Source organism: Xenopus tropicalis, chromosome 9 (assembly GCF_000004195.4).
Source record: "Xenopus tropicalis strain Nigerian chromosome 9, UCB_Xtro_10.0, whole genome shotgun sequence".
Lineage (NCBI taxonomy): Eukaryota > Metazoa > Chordata > Amphibia > Anura > Pipidae > Xenopus > Xenopus tropicalis.
In genome coordinates, this window is record NC_030685.2 from 18,269,770 (window position 1) to 18,286,846 (window position 17,077).

The 17,077-nt window shown below is 43.7% G+C and overlaps 1 protein-coding gene across 3 annotated transcripts in view; it reads left to right on the forward strand.

The window, feature by feature from the left end:
• Positions 1–17,077, forward strand: part of cacna1h (calcium channel, voltage-dependent, T type, alpha 1H subunit) — a 312,629-nt gene that overhangs the window by 265,246 nt on the left and 30,306 nt on the right. For all 3 annotated transcript variants that reach the window (XM_031892923.1, XM_031892925.1, XM_031892924.1), the window contains exons 15-23: positions 4,076–4,166; positions 5,344–5,552; positions 7,574–8,008; positions 10,197–10,297; positions 10,419–10,542; positions 10,744–10,812; positions 12,852–13,036; positions 16,137–16,263; positions 16,649–16,774. In XM_031892923.1, the coding sequence (XP_031748783.1) occupies positions 4,076–4,166; positions 5,344–5,552; positions 7,574–8,008; positions 10,197–10,297; positions 10,419–10,542; positions 10,744–10,812; positions 12,852–13,036; positions 16,137–16,263; positions 16,649–16,774 (1,467 nt within the window). The remainder of the gene's footprint in view (positions 1–4,075; positions 4,167–5,343; positions 5,553–7,573; positions 8,009–10,196; positions 10,298–10,418; positions 10,543–10,743; positions 10,813–12,851; positions 13,037–16,136; positions 16,264–16,648; positions 16,775–17,077) is intronic.

Here is a 17,077-nt window from a genome sequence, read left to right on the forward strand (position 1 = left end):
AACACACTTTAACCTTATACAATATGTTGAAGTATTTTGGGAGATGTAATACAGCAACATTTGGATAACCCATTGATGGGAAACCCTTTGAACAATATTTGTCTGCCTTTTTAATAGGGGTTTAGAGGTTATTAAATAGATGATGGTAGAGTAGCTGATCAGGAAGCCTTGGATCTATTAAAAGTTGGTGCGGTACTGAAGATTTGATAACATTGGTTTATGCTTAATCTAACTGGCTGTCGGGGCAGACATTTATCTAGTCTATACTCACACATAGATGGGCGACTTGAACTGATCTGATTGCACTGGAAATGGGCAGCTCCTATTACTTCCATTTTGTTGATGACTTGCTAAACATACCAGTGAAAGGCATTGACTAATCAAAGTTTCAGTCCACTTTGACTACTTATTGGTCACATCAGGGTTGGACTGGGGGGTGCAGGGCCCACCGGGGCTTCTGCCTTGGGGGCCCCTGAACCCCACAATGGCCCACGCCGCAGCCTTTCAAACCCCCCCACCCGTTCGACCCCCTCCCCGAGTGCTCCTAAATTAAACTTACGGTCAGTGCGTTGGGAAAGGCGGAAGGGAGACCTGCGGGGATCGGGGCCCACCAGGTTTTTTACTGGTGTCCCGGCAGCCCAGTCCAACCCAGGGCCACATGATCTTCCCAATAGCAACCATGGCTATCTTTATGGCCATCTTTATCCTTGGAAAATGTGTTGAAATCAAAAGGGCTTTTGTTATAGTAGCTGCTAATACTAATCTGGTTTGATGGCAGATTTCCAACTTTTGACTTTTCAAGAGCAGGATAAAAAAGTAAGAAGAAGAAAATGAAGTGCATGATATATCCATGTCATTTTAACTCAGCCATCTACATTCACATGAGATGAGACGTTGAGTGGTTGGCACAGTAATGTCTGACTGTTCATTGAATTATGGAGCTGAAATGAAGCTAGAAAATGGGTAATAAAAAATTATAGTGCTTCCTGGAAATCAATCCCCCGCCCAGCCCCTTCCCCATCTTTCCCATAATGCTGAGCATCCCCATATTCTCCTGCTCGTAGGGCTTTTCTTTTTGCCAAATGTTGAGCTCAGCTTCCCAGTAACCTTCACACATTAGAGAAGGGTGGGCTGTTATTTTATAGCCCATTTGATCTCATTACCCTCACCCACGTCTTCATTTCTTACTTAAAGAAGAAAAAAAAGAGGGGGAAAAATCATTTGTCGTCACTTTTTCTTAAAGTTTTCACAAAGGTCATTAGTACATACAGATTATTATGTGAAAAAAATCTGCACTTCTAGCGATTTTAGGCTTCCAATTAGCGTAAATAGCTGAGGGGATAACGATGACCCACTCTAGGCAGGGGGATTGTGGGTAATATAATGTAAGATAATGCTCTCACAGACAATGGAAAATATACACCGAAACGTCGGTTCAATAAATTACCACTTTGCAAGACCCGTAAGTTGAGTTTTATATAATGTTATATAGTATTTTTGATTCTAGGGCCCAGGCAATTAGCTTATATAAATGGAGTGCGAACTACAGGCTGGTATATATATATTTATATAGTGCTGACATATTCAGCAGAACATTACAGGGACTATACATCATTTAGATCATTTGCTGCCCCAATGGAGCTTGCAATGTCGAAGAACCCATTCTAACACAAAGAAAATATATAATCTCCTTGCAGAGGTGGCTGGAATCCCACCAAGAACCCAACGTTCCATGGCATCAATGTTGGGCAATTTAGTTGTGTGTGTATATATAAAGAGAGAGAGAGGGAACTAGAATATTATAGTTTTTGTCTTTGACCTTTTCCTTGGGTTTTCTCACATTATATTTGTGTAATTAAATACACGTCTGCCACGTACGTATTAGCAGGTTTTGATCTCAGAGGGTTCCTAGTCTCCTGTGCAACACTTAGATCCCCATACACGGGCCAATTCTAGCTGCCGATGTCAGTCCCTTAGACCGATTCGGCAGCTAATCGGCCCGTGTATGGGCACTACCGATGGGCCTGCCCGACCGATATCTGGCCTGAAATTGGGCAGATCTCGATCGGGCAGGTTAGAAAATCTAGTCGGATCGGGAACCGCATTGACTCTTTTATGCGGCCCCCGAACCGACTGCCCCATTGCCACCAATATAATTTGATCGTCCACCCGTAGGTGGGGATATCGGGTGAAGATCTGCTTGCTTGGCGATCTCACCAAGCGAGCAAATCTTACCGTGTATGGAACCCCTTTGCTTCAGGATGAACATTCCTGATGTAAACATTAAAAATGAAGAGGTCATAAGAGCTCTCACAGTCACCTACTGTAGCTAATGTTAGTGATGTTCTTAAGCTCTGGCCTCCATCTTTATTATACATCTCCAGAAGGGACTGGACAATATTGGCTCTCAGGGGAAACACAACTTGACACAATAACTTGATGGCCACAAGTTTAAAAATCACTGGTTTATAGGATACAATTCCAGATGCTAAGAACCTGCATTCACCAGAGACCCAATCATACTTCTATTTCCAGAAACAGTCTGGTTGCTTACTATCCATTTTTGCTGTTGGATACTGAGATGGGTACCTGGAAATGCGCATAGAGTCAGCCTATCAGAGAATGCTGTGGTCACAGAGAGGATTAGCGTGATAGGTTAAACCATTCATGCAGCCTATTTTATGTCCAGCCCATTTATGTGTCTAACCAACTGACTGTTGGTTACCTATGTGCAGTAATTGTTTGAACCACTAAAGAATGATAGGGACAACTCGTAGGGACGTTTTGGGCATGGGTAGAAGTAAAGAAGTATTCTGAGAGCAACCAGTTAATGTCGTAATGTGACTAGTGCAGATCTTTCCCATTTTTTGGATGGGGGGGAGTCAATCAGGGTCAATGAAAAGATTCATTGTAGGTATTCACAAATGAGTATCAATAATCACAGTCTTATGTGCCCTACAGAGGGGCATTTGATTTTGGGGGAGTTACATCGGGATGTATTGCCCTTTCAGAAATGACCATTGTGACGTTACTGGCTATTGTGACATTATACAATCATAATATTATGAACTGTGTCCAAGGCTGCGTATCCCCTACTAAGAGTCAGAATATTATCATCTGTTTTGCAGCTCACATTCCTGTTTGAGAAAGGAATACTGTTATGGGAAAACATCCAGTTTATAGAGCTTCTCCTGCAGCATCCTGCATTGAAATCGGGTTTTCAAAAACACAAACAGATTTTTTTATATTTAATTTTGAAATTTCATATGCCATGTTAGCCATATTCTTCATTTCCCAGGGTGCCACAGCCATGTGACCTGTGCTCTGATAAACCTTAGTCACACTTTACTGCTGCGCTGTAAGTTGGAGTGATATCCCCCCCCCCCTCCCAGCAGCCGATCAGCAGAACAATGGGAAGGGAGCAAGATAGCAGCTCCCAGTAGGCATCAGAATAGCACTCAATAGTAAGAAATCCAAGTCCGGCTTGGGACTCCTCCAGTTACATGGGAGTAGGAGAAACAATAGGTTAGCTGAAAGCAGTTCTAATGTGTAGCGCTGGCTGAAAGCTCAGACTCAGGCACAATGCACTGAGATGGCGCCTACACACCAATATTACAGCTACAAATACATTTGTTGGTTCAAGAATAAAAGTTGAAATGGTAGAGTGAATTATTTGCTATGTAAACAGTGTCATTTTAAAAAATAAAAGTACCCCATAAAATCATGGCAGAATCCCTTTATGTCAGTGATTTAGACGTGACTTTGTTACACCGAGCGTTCCATAAATATTGCATTTTTCTTCTGATGTTGTAATGAGGTATTTACCAGATAATACGGAAAAAATTGATGATTTATGGAAGAGACAGGCTCGTTTTATCTTGGGCAGACTTACCCCCGCAATCCAGGTACAAGCAGTGTTGTATGAAATGGATTAGTGATGCTTTATCCGGCACATACAGATAGCCAAACAAAGGCAACCTGCTGCAAAATGGGAAAAAAAAATTCTTCTTGACAGCTACGGCTCCCCAGCACAGCTCTGATATTTGCCTTTAATCCTTTTTTTATTCGACTCCAGGGAGATGCAACAAGGTCAGATACAGAGGAGGACAAGGCTTCAGGCAACTTTGATGAAGATCTGGAGAAACTGAAGGAGCTTCGTGCTGCAGGTGCTGAGAAGAATCCTTGTTTCCTTATAACTCTCTGTGTTAGTGCCAGCGTTCCCCCAGCTTGTGTTGAACTGCAGCTCCCAGCATCCCTCAGTTGCCAAATGCTGGAAGATGCAGTTAGACGACAGTGGAAGGACAATAGGTTGACCATCTACGATGGACCAAACCCCAAATTATTTGTATAAGATTTGGCCGAATACCGAACCAATTTAGAATTTGCACATGTAAATTAGGATACGGAAGGGTTAAGGAGCGCTGTGTCACAAAAAGGTCACATGATATAAAGGCTTCAGATTCGGTTCGGCCAGGAGCGTGGATTCGCCCGAATCCAAATTCTGCTGTAAAAGGCTGAATTCCGAACCAAATCCTGGATTCGGTGCATTCCTAGAATAAAGTATCCCCTGTTGTACAATATAAGGATATTATAAAACACTAAAGAAGTTCCAGGACCATATAAAGGCACAAGGCCAAAGGCCAAATCCTTTTGTACATGTCATGGACCTCCAAGATGAATTTTAATATCCTTATATATTTCAATGGGGGTGTACATTATATTTTTGATGTACACAAGTTTCAGTGAGTCATGTGACGCAAGTTATATCACTGACCACTGATTATGACATGACATAACACATATGACATTACTAAACATCATTTAGTGGGATATCAGTTACAGAATGTTCATGTGTGTAGCATATACTATATATGTGTATGTATATATGTAAGGTATAGCTGGGCCACTCTTCTTAGTGGACTATATAGTGAATAAAATACCCCCTATTGTAAAATATAAGGATTTTATAAGTCACTAAGGGGTCCCATGACCATATAAAAGCACAAGGCTGATTATAACTGATGATATCCCTAAGCACCATTTATAAAGGATATCATTTACAGGACTTGTACATAGATATATCCCAATAGAATCAGTTAACATATGCTTACACAGTGAAAATGGCTTCTTGCAGCCCCAGGTGCACGCTGTACCCACTGCCCGGGCAGATAAATACAAAAATGAAGAAAACAGCAGCACTCTGGTTGTTTTGAAAAATGTGAATCTTTACTTAAGTGCCAAAGGCAACGTTTCGGGCTTCACTTCAGCCCTTTATCAAACCTGTACATATATATATCCCATTATGCAGGTGGAACTGATTCCATTTGTGGTTTTTCCCCCCAGAACTGAAGATGTACTCACTCGCAGTGACACCCAACGGACACCTGGACCCTCGGAGTTCCATGCCCCCACCTATCATCATGCGCACCGCCGCCACCCCAATGCCTACACCAAAGAGCTCCCCTTGCATGGACTCATCACATCCGTTCGGCGATTCAAGAAGGGAAAGTAGCGTCTCGATAGATCCATCAATCGTTGATCAGAAGTCTTTGGTGAGATTTGCTCAGTATATTCATTACTTGTTTGTAAAGGCTGAATTTTATTAAACCGCTATTTTGCTATAAAGCCTTATCATGTTCTGTTTGTATGTATATAGAAGATAACCCCTACTAACAGAAACAAGTGTATGTTCCATATGAATACCGTCCATTTATCATGTAGATTTAGCAATCCCGCTTCTACCCGCCCATACCATCTGCTTAGTCCTATAAACCCCCAGCATTTTTGCCTAAGGATGAGAGAACATACAAATGCATGAGTGCATATAAATGCAATCTGAGTGCTGCACTTTGCATGCAAATGTTACCTCTCAATTACACAGATTATTATTAATTAAGAGGCTACATCTTCTTTCTCCTGCCACGTCCTTAGCAAATAGCTCTTTCTTCCATTTGCTACGGTGATTACCAAGATGGATTACGCATTAGCCGGTACTACAAGGCTTGACATGAATTGACGCTGTTGTTGAAAAAACACATTTAATTCAATCACTTAACGCCTCACTTTGCATCTGAATAGGCGCTAATAGAAAACTTTGATGTAGTTTTCTTGTCCTTTAAAGGGCAAATGACAGTCTTGGAAGGACAGGATTTTGGGTTATAATCAACTAGGAGGGGAAATTGGGTAATTATTGTGCGCATTATAGAACTCATATCTTTCTGCAGCCTTCAGGGAAGGTGATGCAATAATAATGTTATTGTGAAATGAAGCCAGGCACACATGGTCTTTGGCCACCCAGACACTGGGTTAAATCAGACTGATCCCATCATTTGGCCCGAGCCAATGATTGGATCATAATAAAGTCTTAAGGTCCCCATACTCATTAACATTTGCTCACTTGGCGAGATCGCCAAGCGAGCGGATCTTCACCCGATATCCCCACCTACGGGTGGGCCAAACGATCGAATTATATTAGCGGCAATGGGGCAGTCGGTTCGGGGACCGCATCAACGAGCCCCTCGTTTCTGCTCCTACACTGGGCCGATAAGCTGCCGAATCAGTCCAAGGGACCAATATCGGCAGCAACAATCGGCCTGTGTATGGGGACCTTAACAGAGATCTGTAGAAGACCACATCAACACTCCAGTGCAGTCCTTGTCCTGTCATTAGCTGTGAGCTACACCCACTGTCCAGTGCAGTCCTTGGTCTTTACCTGAGACATATCTGGACCAAGTTCCGCTGACCAGTGATGACCATTTTTAAACCATACATAGCCAAAAGGTTTCAAACTAATTTCACCCTCATTTCTCAACCTTAAGCCTCCTGAGAAGGTTCCGTTTAATGTAGCTTGCTTTGGGAAAGAGCAAGCTACACACCTTGCAGAGATATGTAGAATTCTTACACGTGGGTTCCACCATGGGGTTTGTCATCTTGGCCAAATTAACAATAGGATTGATTGAAGTGCTCCTCAAGGCTAGTACTCAGTGTCGGACTGGCCCACCAGGATACCAGGAAAACTCTGGTGGGCCCAGGGGTCAGTGGGCCCTCTTGCTTCTATCTATTTAGCGTATTTCATGGTCATTCCCTATTTCTGTATGGGAACAAGGAAGCTTGATAGATGGAAGAATGGAGTATAGTATGTAGAGTAAAGAGACTAGGATAATAAAGAGTTTGAAGGAGGAGAGGAGGAGTTTAAGTTTTGAGAGTGGGCCCATAGTCCAGGGTTCTCTGGTTGGCCCCTGTCATCTCAGTACAACACTGCTAGTACTGTACCAGACCCAAGGGAATGATTCCCATAGTGCAGGTTTGTGGAGCACAGGACAGATCAGATCATCAAGTTGAGGTTACTGAAAGACTAGGACCTCCAGTTATGAGGGGCTTGTCCAATGGAACCACAGTTTAAACATTTGATATTAAACCTAGTAGACAAAGTTTGAGTCTACGCCATGATTAGTACTTCTCCATCAACTTGCCCATTTCTTAGTTCTACTCCCCGTGTCTATTTTATTCTAAATTATTATAGTTTTTTTTAGCTTTGTGTGCTAAATAGGCACTTCTTTCCCTCTTTTTGCAGGCAAGTCTACGCAGCACCCCTTGTACCCCCTGGGGCACTTACAGCAACTGGGGAAGCCGTCGCTCTAGCTGGAATAGTCTGGGTAGAGCCCCAAGCATCAAAAAGAAGAGCCAATCAGGGGAGAGGGAGTCCTTACTCTCTGGTGAAGGAAAGGGGAGCACAGATGATGACTCAGATGACTGCAAGTCAAGCCCAGCGGCGAGGGTATCTCTCCATCGCAGGGCAGGTTCCCTGGACACGCGGGGCTCTTTGGATATCCCAGATTTCCTGCAGGTGCCCACGTTACGCCATTCCCTAAGTGTCAGTCCTTTGGCCATGGTTCCTTCAGATTATCAAGATTGCAATGGGAAAATGATGCACGTGCCCAGTGATCTGTTCGTTCGGGTGGAGAAACACAGGGAGGATCCGTTGGAGTATGAAGACGACATAGAAGATGTGAGTGTGTTTTCCGCTGAGTTTGTAGGTGTCTGGAGACCATTCTTGCTTCAGTTTTGATCTGATTAAGCTGCTCCCCTGCCTAAACCAATACTGGAGTAGCGAAGCAACTTTATATCTGGAGGCCATACCTCAAACCATACACTGAACAACTCCATAGCACAGGCCAGATATGACCTAAATCCAACTTCTTCTCACCATAAAAACAGGTCTGTCTCCAAGGTTAAGGTCCCCATACACGCTGAGATCCGCCAAGCGAGCGGATCTGCACCCGATATCCCCACCTACGGGTGGGCAATATCGGGGAGCGTGTAGTTAAAAAAAAATGATCGAATTATACTGGCGGCAAGGGGCAATCGGTTCGGGGACCGCATCAATGAGCCGATGCGGTCCCCGATCCGACTGAATTTTCTAACCTGGCTGATCGAGATCTGGCCAATTTCAGGCCAGATACTGGTTGGCCAGGCCCCTCGTTTCTGCCCCTACACGGGCAGATAAGCTGCCGAATCGGTCCAAGGGACCAATATCGGCAGCTACAATTTGCCCGTGTAGGGGACCATTACGCTGTCCTGCCAGAGTACCAGAGGATCTTCTGGTGAGCCTTGGCCCTAATGGACCCCAGGGAGCCATAGGGATGACACCTATTACACTAGTAAAATTGCTATTCTAAACCCATATGGCCATTTCATCAGTAGTTCTAATTGCATATATGGGTGTGGCAGCTGAGGGCTGATGGTTTTTGGGTTAAGAAAAGGAAGACTTTCTGTTACAAAATGTGTTTTATTGAACAGGAATATAAATAAACTCACCCTTCGTTAATAAGATTTGGTGAGGGAGACATGACTATAGCATGAACAGATTATACGAAGAGCTTAGCTGAAATAATCCGTCCGACGGCGCACTGTGTTTTTAATTAACATGGTGTAACTGCCGTGCTAACGATCCCTATGGGAAGCTGAATACATAAAGCTGTATACAGGCCTTTCCTGCCTGCCATACTATCCGCATCTTTGCATCTCAGTAACGCTAACGGATTTTCCTATTGCAAAAAGGATTTTGCAATTACATTTCATATGCAGATACAGTTAACGTTCTGAACGTTTATCATCATATCACGGTGATAAGATTTATGGTAATTACAGGGGATTTTAATACTAGCTATTCTGGCTGATTAACTCTATTAAAGGCAAACGAATCCTTTTTTAATTTTCTCTCGGGCTGCGTGCAATGGAAATATAATGATAGTCCAGTTGGAGAGTTTTCCATAACTCCACAAACATGACATATGCCAATAAAACTCACCAATTGCACTGTCAACCTTGCAAGAATAGGTGACCCAAGCTTAATTATGGGTATGTGGGTCCAACCAACTCCTGGTTTGCAAATGACCAGATAAAGTCGAAGGAATCTTGGGAAGGAAATCCAGTTTCACTCCTACAATTTCCATTTCCATGGAATATGCCATAGGATACAGCAAGGGCATTCTCTGATCAGATCCCACCTGTAGACCAGTTGCACCCTTATTGAGGCATATTGATATATGAAGAGTCAGGTATGTGGATCCTTAATGATGAGCAAGTCATGGTTAAGGGTGAAGACACACTGGGCTACTAGTAGCAGCTACTTTTTCAAGGCTACTAAACTCCAGAAAATCCCCTGCCATAGACAATAGTGAGAATTGCCTCTGCTAAAACACACAGAGACAATTATCAGTAAATGATCAGCATTGTCTTTTTTAGTAGCCACGACAAGTAGGTGCTGCTAGTAGCTCTGTGTGTCTTCACCCTAAAGGTCCCCATACACGGGCCGATAGAAGCTGCCGATATCGGTCCCTTGGACCGACTCGGCAGCTTATCTGCCTGTGTAGGGGCAGAAACGAGCGGGCTGGATGACCGATATCTGGCCTGAAATTGGCCAGATATCGATCGGCCAGGTTAAAAGATTCAGTTGGATTGGGGGCCACATCGGCTCGTTGATGCGGTCCCCAAACCGACTGCCCCATTGCCGCCTACATAATCCGGATTATTTTTTTTTTAACTTCAAGCTCCCCAATATCGCCCACCCGTAGGTGGGGATATCGGGGGAAGAACCTGGCGATCTCGCCAAGCGAGCGGATCTTACCGTGTATGGGGACCTTTAGTTTTCAAAGACACAACCTTGATATCTCTACTATTTCATGTACTTTCAGAGTTACTGTTTCCGAATCCGAAAGATGTTGGAGCCATACAAACCTACATGGTGTAAGACGCATGAAGACTGGTCCCTCTACATGTTCTCACCTCAAAACCAGTAAGGCAAATCAGCTTCTAGTTGTTTTTTTTTATGCCAATATATAGTAACTACTGTTGTTTCTTGGTTGCCCTTGATGATATATGACCATCCTTTTAATAATTTTCCTTTCTTTGACAAGGTTCCGGATGATGTGCCAAAAAGTCATTGCCCACAAGATGTTTGACCACGTGGTTCTTGTCTTCATCTTCTTAAACTGCATCACCATTGCACTTGAACGGCCTGATATTGACCCCAATAGCCTGGTATGTTCAGATTTGGTTGCTACCTAACTTGGCCAGAAACTGATCTTGTTGACCAGACCTAACTCTGATCTGGGGGCAGAACTTTGAGCGAGACAATAGCCCTTATTTTCTAAGAAAAAGCTACAGCTACAGCATAGCATAACAAAAACTAACAAAGCTAATATGGCTTCATGCCATTCTACTCTTTCTCGTTTGTTCCAGGAACGGATATTCTTGAGTGTCTCCAATTACATTTTTACTGCAATCTTTGTTTTGGAAATGGCAATTAAGGTAATATTTGTGTCTTATTGTTTAGATTTTTGTTGAGACGTGTCCTGCCTTGCCTTTAATACAGATGTTTTCAGTTTTGTGTTTGTAGATAAAAGTTTATAGATAAAAATGGCACGAGTCTTTCTGATATATACGCAGTTCCTGAATGTCTAGGACACCAAATTTGTATTGACCCATTCACTGCTATAGGACTGAATGTCTTATCTATTTCTATGTCCATCCCTCTTCAGGCTGAGATTGAATGATTTAAAGTACAGGTATAGGACCCGTTATCCAGAATGCTCGGGACCAAGGGTATTTCGGATAAGGGATCTTTCTGTAATTTGGATCGTCATACGTATCCTTACGTCTGCTAAGAAATAAATAAAACATTAATTAAACCCAATAGGATTATTTTACATCCAGTAAGGATTAATTATATCTTAGCTGGGATCAGTTACAAGGATCTATTATTACAGAGAAAAGGGAATCATTTAACCATTAAATAAACCCAATAGGGCTGTTCTGCCCCCAATAAGGGGTAATTATATCTTAGTTGGGATCAAGTACAGGTACTGTTTTATTATTACAGAGAAAAGGGAATCATTTAACCATGAAATAAACCCAATAGGGCTGTTCTGCCCCCAATAAGGGGTAATTATATCTTAGTTGGGATCAAGTACAGGTACTGTTTTATTATTTCAGAGAAAAGGGAATCATTTAACCATTAAATAAACCCAATAGGGCTGTTCTGCCCCCAATAAGGGGTAATTATATCTTAGTTGGGATCAAGTACAAGTACTGTTTTATTATTACAGAGAAAAGGGAATCATTTAACCATTAAATAAACCCAATAGGGCTGTTCTGCCCCCAATAAGGGGTAATTATATCTTAGTTGGGATCAAGTACAGGTACTGTTTTATTATTACAGAGAAAAGGGAATCATTTAACCATTAAATAAACCCAATAGGACTGTTCTGCCCCCAATAAGGGGTAATTATATCTTAGTTGGGATCAAGTACAAGGTACTGTTTTATTATTACAGAGAAAAGGGAATCATTTAACCATTAAATAAACCCAATAGGACTGTTCTGCCCCCAATAAGGGGTAATTATATCTTAATTGGGATCAAGTACAGGTACTGTTTTATTATTACAGAGAAAAGGGAATCATTTAACCATTAAATAAACCCAATAGGACTGTTCTGCCCCCAATAAGGGGTAATTATATCTTAGTTGGGGTCAAATACAAATCACTGTTTTATTTTTAGAGAGAAAAAGGAAATCAATTTTAAAAATCTGAATTATTTGATTAAAATGGAGTCTATGGGAGACAGGCTTTCCGTAATTCGGGGCTTTCTGGATATCGGGGTTTCCAGATAACGGATCCCATACCTGTATTTCTTGCCTTGTCCTAAACATTGAGCACATGGGGGTAATGTAACAATATATACAAAGTTTGCTACAAGTGTAACAATCCATAGGAACCAATCACATTCTTTTCTTTTAAAAAAGTAGGAAAGTCTAAATCACTGAGGGGGAAGGGGGGTGCCAAATGTTAGGCACCCGCAGTGAATGTAATAGCTTACCTGATACCCCGGGCTAGTGCTCCTGTTAGCAGAAACTGCCCCAGCCTGGGGTATGTCAGCATCAATGTCCATGGAACACCTGGAACAGGACTTCTGCTTGTAATAAAAAGGGCAAAGTTCCAGAGGGCCGGTGCAGTTTTTGTGAACATGAACACCAGCCCAGGGTAAGCGGTTTTTAATCATTGGGGGGGGGGGGGGGTGCCTAACATTTTGGCACCACCCACAGTGATTTAAACTTTCCTTGTCCTTCATATAGCACACCAGTAGATGTTTACACTTGTTATTAGAAACCAATGTGCTGTGTGAGGTGTTCCATGAACACTGGTATCTTCTCCAGCCTTCCTGACCCAAGTTGGTGCATGTAGAAAGTATGGAAATGGAAATATGTGAAAATGTAGAATAATTGGTGGGTACCAATATACATGTAACAGGTGAAATGACACCTAAGATCTGACTCTGCTGATCCCCATAGGTGGTGGCCCTGGGCTTTGTCTCCGGGGAGAACACTTACCTGCAGAGCAGCTGGAACGTGCTTGATGGGATTCTGGTCTTCGTTTCCATCATCGATATCGTCGTGTCCCTTGCCTCTGCCGGGGGGGCAAAGATCCTGGGAGTCTTGCGGGTACTGAGGTTGCTGCGGACCCTGCGCCCACTTAGGTAATTTATGTTGCAATAAACTTTATTTACAACAATTAAACAAATACCTCAGTGATAGCAATGAATGTACTGAATGGCACCTTCCCACTTTGGGAGCTTTATGAATTAATGGCATTGAATGTAAACTAAAAGTACCTACCCATCACATAAATAGTCTTCCCAGGCTGTTTTTATTCCATGTATGTTAGTAAAGAGAAGATTCATAAACATGTACAGTTCAGCACTTGGGATGAGAAAACACCAGTACTGCCCAATTCTGTGCCATTTCTGTAGGAACTATTGTGGTTCTAGTTCCCAGCACTTTGGAACCTGAGTCCCACTGGCTCTAGAGCAGCAATCCCCAACCAGTGGCTCTTGAGCAACATATTCCACACTACTCTTTATGATGTTGCTCCCAGTGGCCTCAAATAGGTGCCCATTTTTACATTTCTGGCTTGGAGACAAATTTTGGAAGCACAGAGACACAGTTTTACTCCAATCAGAGCCTCCTGCAGGCCAGCAGTCCACATGGGGCTACCAAATAGCCAATCACAGCCCTTATTTGCACCCCCAAAGAACTTTTTTATGCTTGTGTGGCTCCCCAACACTTTTTACATCTTAGTGTGGCTCACAAGTAAAAAAGGTTGGGGACCCCTGCTGTAGAGGATATAGTTCCCCTCTTGTAACAGAGAATATCATGCATGTTGGAACATACCAGATGCCATGTAATGAGTAAGCAGGTAAAGGCCTGGCACTGAATATGTGATATTGTGGTGTCTGTGCTGATCGGTATGGCAACACCACCTTCATAACAACCTACAACAGCCAACTCTCCAGTTCGATAATAAAAATACTCTTCCCCCCGTAACTTACAGTAGCTTTTGGCATCACTTTCTCGAGTAATTGGCCCACCCCACCAGCAGTGTTTTCAGAGTTTACTGGGCCCCAAAGCAAAATATATTTAGGGCCCCTAAACTTTGGTATAAGGCATTTTCATGAAACTGCTTCTCAGTTATACCACTGGGCCCGTAAAACTCCTGGGACCCCCCAACGGGTGCCATTTCTCCCTACAGTTGCTGCTGTTCCCCACCCTCCCTAGGTTGCCCCTAGTAGAAAGCGAGTCACTAATGGAGAGAGACAGCGCTCCTGTCAGTGTGGCACGGGCGCCCTGCTGGGTTCCACTGCCTAATAAGATGTTGTGAGCATTTCTCACTTCCCCGGCGCCAACGCTCCTCCTCCTCCTCTAATGGGATCCTTCATCCCTGCATTGTATGTTGACATACGCCTGTAATTTTATTGTCAGGGGCGAGATGTTCCTCTCAGCCAGACCTCTCCGCGCTGCACTAATGTCCATTTACAAGCATCACTCTTCCCATACACTTAGTGAGTAGCAGGGGCTGCCATGTCGGAAGAAATATGCTTTTAATGTTTCCAGGCCAAATATGTCTTGTGGAACATGAAAAGTAATTGAATTAGTAATGTGATCGGCTATGGAAGATATTTAAAGGGACAGTGGTGCCTAATGCACAATAAATAAAGAAAGGGGTGTATTAACAGGGGCAGTAACCCATGCCAACCAATCAACCCATGCTACCTGGATAGTAACCCATGCCAACCAATCAACCCATGCTACCTGGATAGTAACCCATGCCAACCAATCAACCCATGCTACCTGGATAGTAACCCATGCCAACCAATCAACCCATGCTACCTGGATAGTAACCCATGCCAACCAATCAACCCATGCTACCTGGATAGTAACCCATGCCAACCAATCAACCCATGCTACCTGGGCAGTAACCCATGTCAACCGATTAACCCATGCTACCTGGGTAGTAACCCATTCCAACCAATCAACCCATGCTACCTGGGCAGTAACCCATGCCAACCAATTAACCCATGCTACCTGGGCAGTAAACCATGCCAAATAATTAACCCATGCTACCTGGACAGTAACCCATGCCAACCAATCAACCCATGCTACCTGGGCAGTAACCCATGCCAACCAATCAACCCATGCTACCTGGCAGACAATCAGAAGTTTGCTCCCATTGGATTGGTTGCTATGAGTTACTACCCAGGTGCAAATTTGCCCAATGTGTATAAATTAGCCCCACTGTATGTGAATGTGCCAGGGACTTTTGATTGTAAGCTCTACTGGGTCAGGGGCTGATGGTAATGATATATAATCTGTACAGCGCTGCAGAATATGTCGGCACTATATAAATAAAGGATAATAATAAAAGGGCATGATTGCATTTGGAGCATTACCCCATGGAGTGGAATATCTTTAAACATGTATTTCCCATGGCTAAGGTTTAATATGATGTAGAAATATTAGGCATAAATTAATTAGCAACTCAGGGATTTGTTAGAATGTTTGTTCCCAAACCCACGGAGAGTGGCGTCGGTTCACGGGAGAAACAGGGAGAACATGACACACGCAATGGGACTAATATGTCTGAGCGGCTCTGCCATCAACAATTGCACCGGCTGAGTACTTCCGTGTACTCGGGGGACAGCCGGACCATTCACCCCATAAAAGCCAATTGCAAAAGAGCAGCTTTGTCTGAGTATTCCTGCCCCTCTGAGATGTTCCAGGCTGCACTGATTTAAGGTTCCTCGCAATCTCAGCTCGTCCGGCCAATGCACGCCATAGGAGCCTGGGACCATGGGATGCTGGGAGGATAATTATCTTCTGGCTGCACAATGTTACATTCTAAACTAGGGCAGATCTAAAGCTGCCATTATCTGACGGCTGGAGCATGCTGGGAGTTGTGTGGCTGAAGGCTGCAGATTGAAAAGCAGAGGCGGAAGTAAATACCCACCGGCCTGGGTGTAAATCTACCACCGGGTCCTCTCTATAATGCACCACCCACCGGAAGCACAACACCCATTTACCAATACTGAATGCCCCTGCTGGGCCCAATGGCGTTGGACAAGTTGGTGTTTGTTGGTATTGCTGTTTAGCCCCTATGTATGTTCATTAATTAATAGGCAGATATATGTATTAATGTCTCAGTGCCATCCACCTGGGGGTACCAGGCTGTGCGCCTCTTGTTACATACAGTATGATATAAGCAGAATACCCACCACTTGTCTTGCTCTCGCTTTTCCCCAGGGTTATCAGCCGAGCCCCGGGCCTGAAGTTGGTGGTAGAAACTCTCATTTCCTCCCTGAGGCCTATCGGGAACATTGTCCTTATCTGCTGCGCTTTCTTCATCATCTTTGGCATTCTGGGAGTACAGGTAAAATTAAGGGGGGAGGAAGCACACTTTTGGAAAGGTTTAATAAAATAGTGAAGTTGGGGGGTGTTTGGTGAGATGCAAGATCAATAGGGAAAAGTCTGTGCTAATGCATAAAATGTCAGCTGTGTAGCACTTAAGGCAAGAGATACCTGCAATGGGTTGGACTAGACCAATAGGGAATGTAATGTATCCCTATAAGTGACTCATTTGCACCCCCTAGCTCTAAAAAGAGCCTCCCATGCAGGAGGATTCACCTGGGGTGCAGTGAAACTTGAGACTGAGGGATAAAGGTGCTGGGAGTTGCACTCAGACATGCGACCGCAGGGTGTATGTTATCCTCTGTATCGTGTCCAACCTATGGGCTTCATCGTCTCCTTTATTGCAGCTTTTCAAAGGCAAGTTCTACTACTGCGAAGGGTTAGAGACGAGGAACATCACCAACAGGTCAGAGTGCACCCGGGCACGGTACAAATGGGTGCGGCGCAAATACAACTTTGACAACCTTGGCCAGGTAGGTGGCACCACCGACAGCTGCTCTAGAACTGGAATGAGCTACTGAAGGGCACAAATTCCGGGGCAGATTAAGACTGCCCTAGGGCTGGGACTGGGGTATCCAAGGGTTCCCCTTACCCTACCTGCACCCCAACCATGCTCCTCCCCTGCTTGCTTCACCCCTGCCTTATCTTGTATGAACATTGATATGCCTCCTAGCAACTATGGGTCCAGGGTGACTGTAGAGTTCCACCAGCAAAAGCAATCAGGTTTTGGGGTGGATGTCTTTGTGGTGGGAACCCAGAGCTGCCATTATTAATTA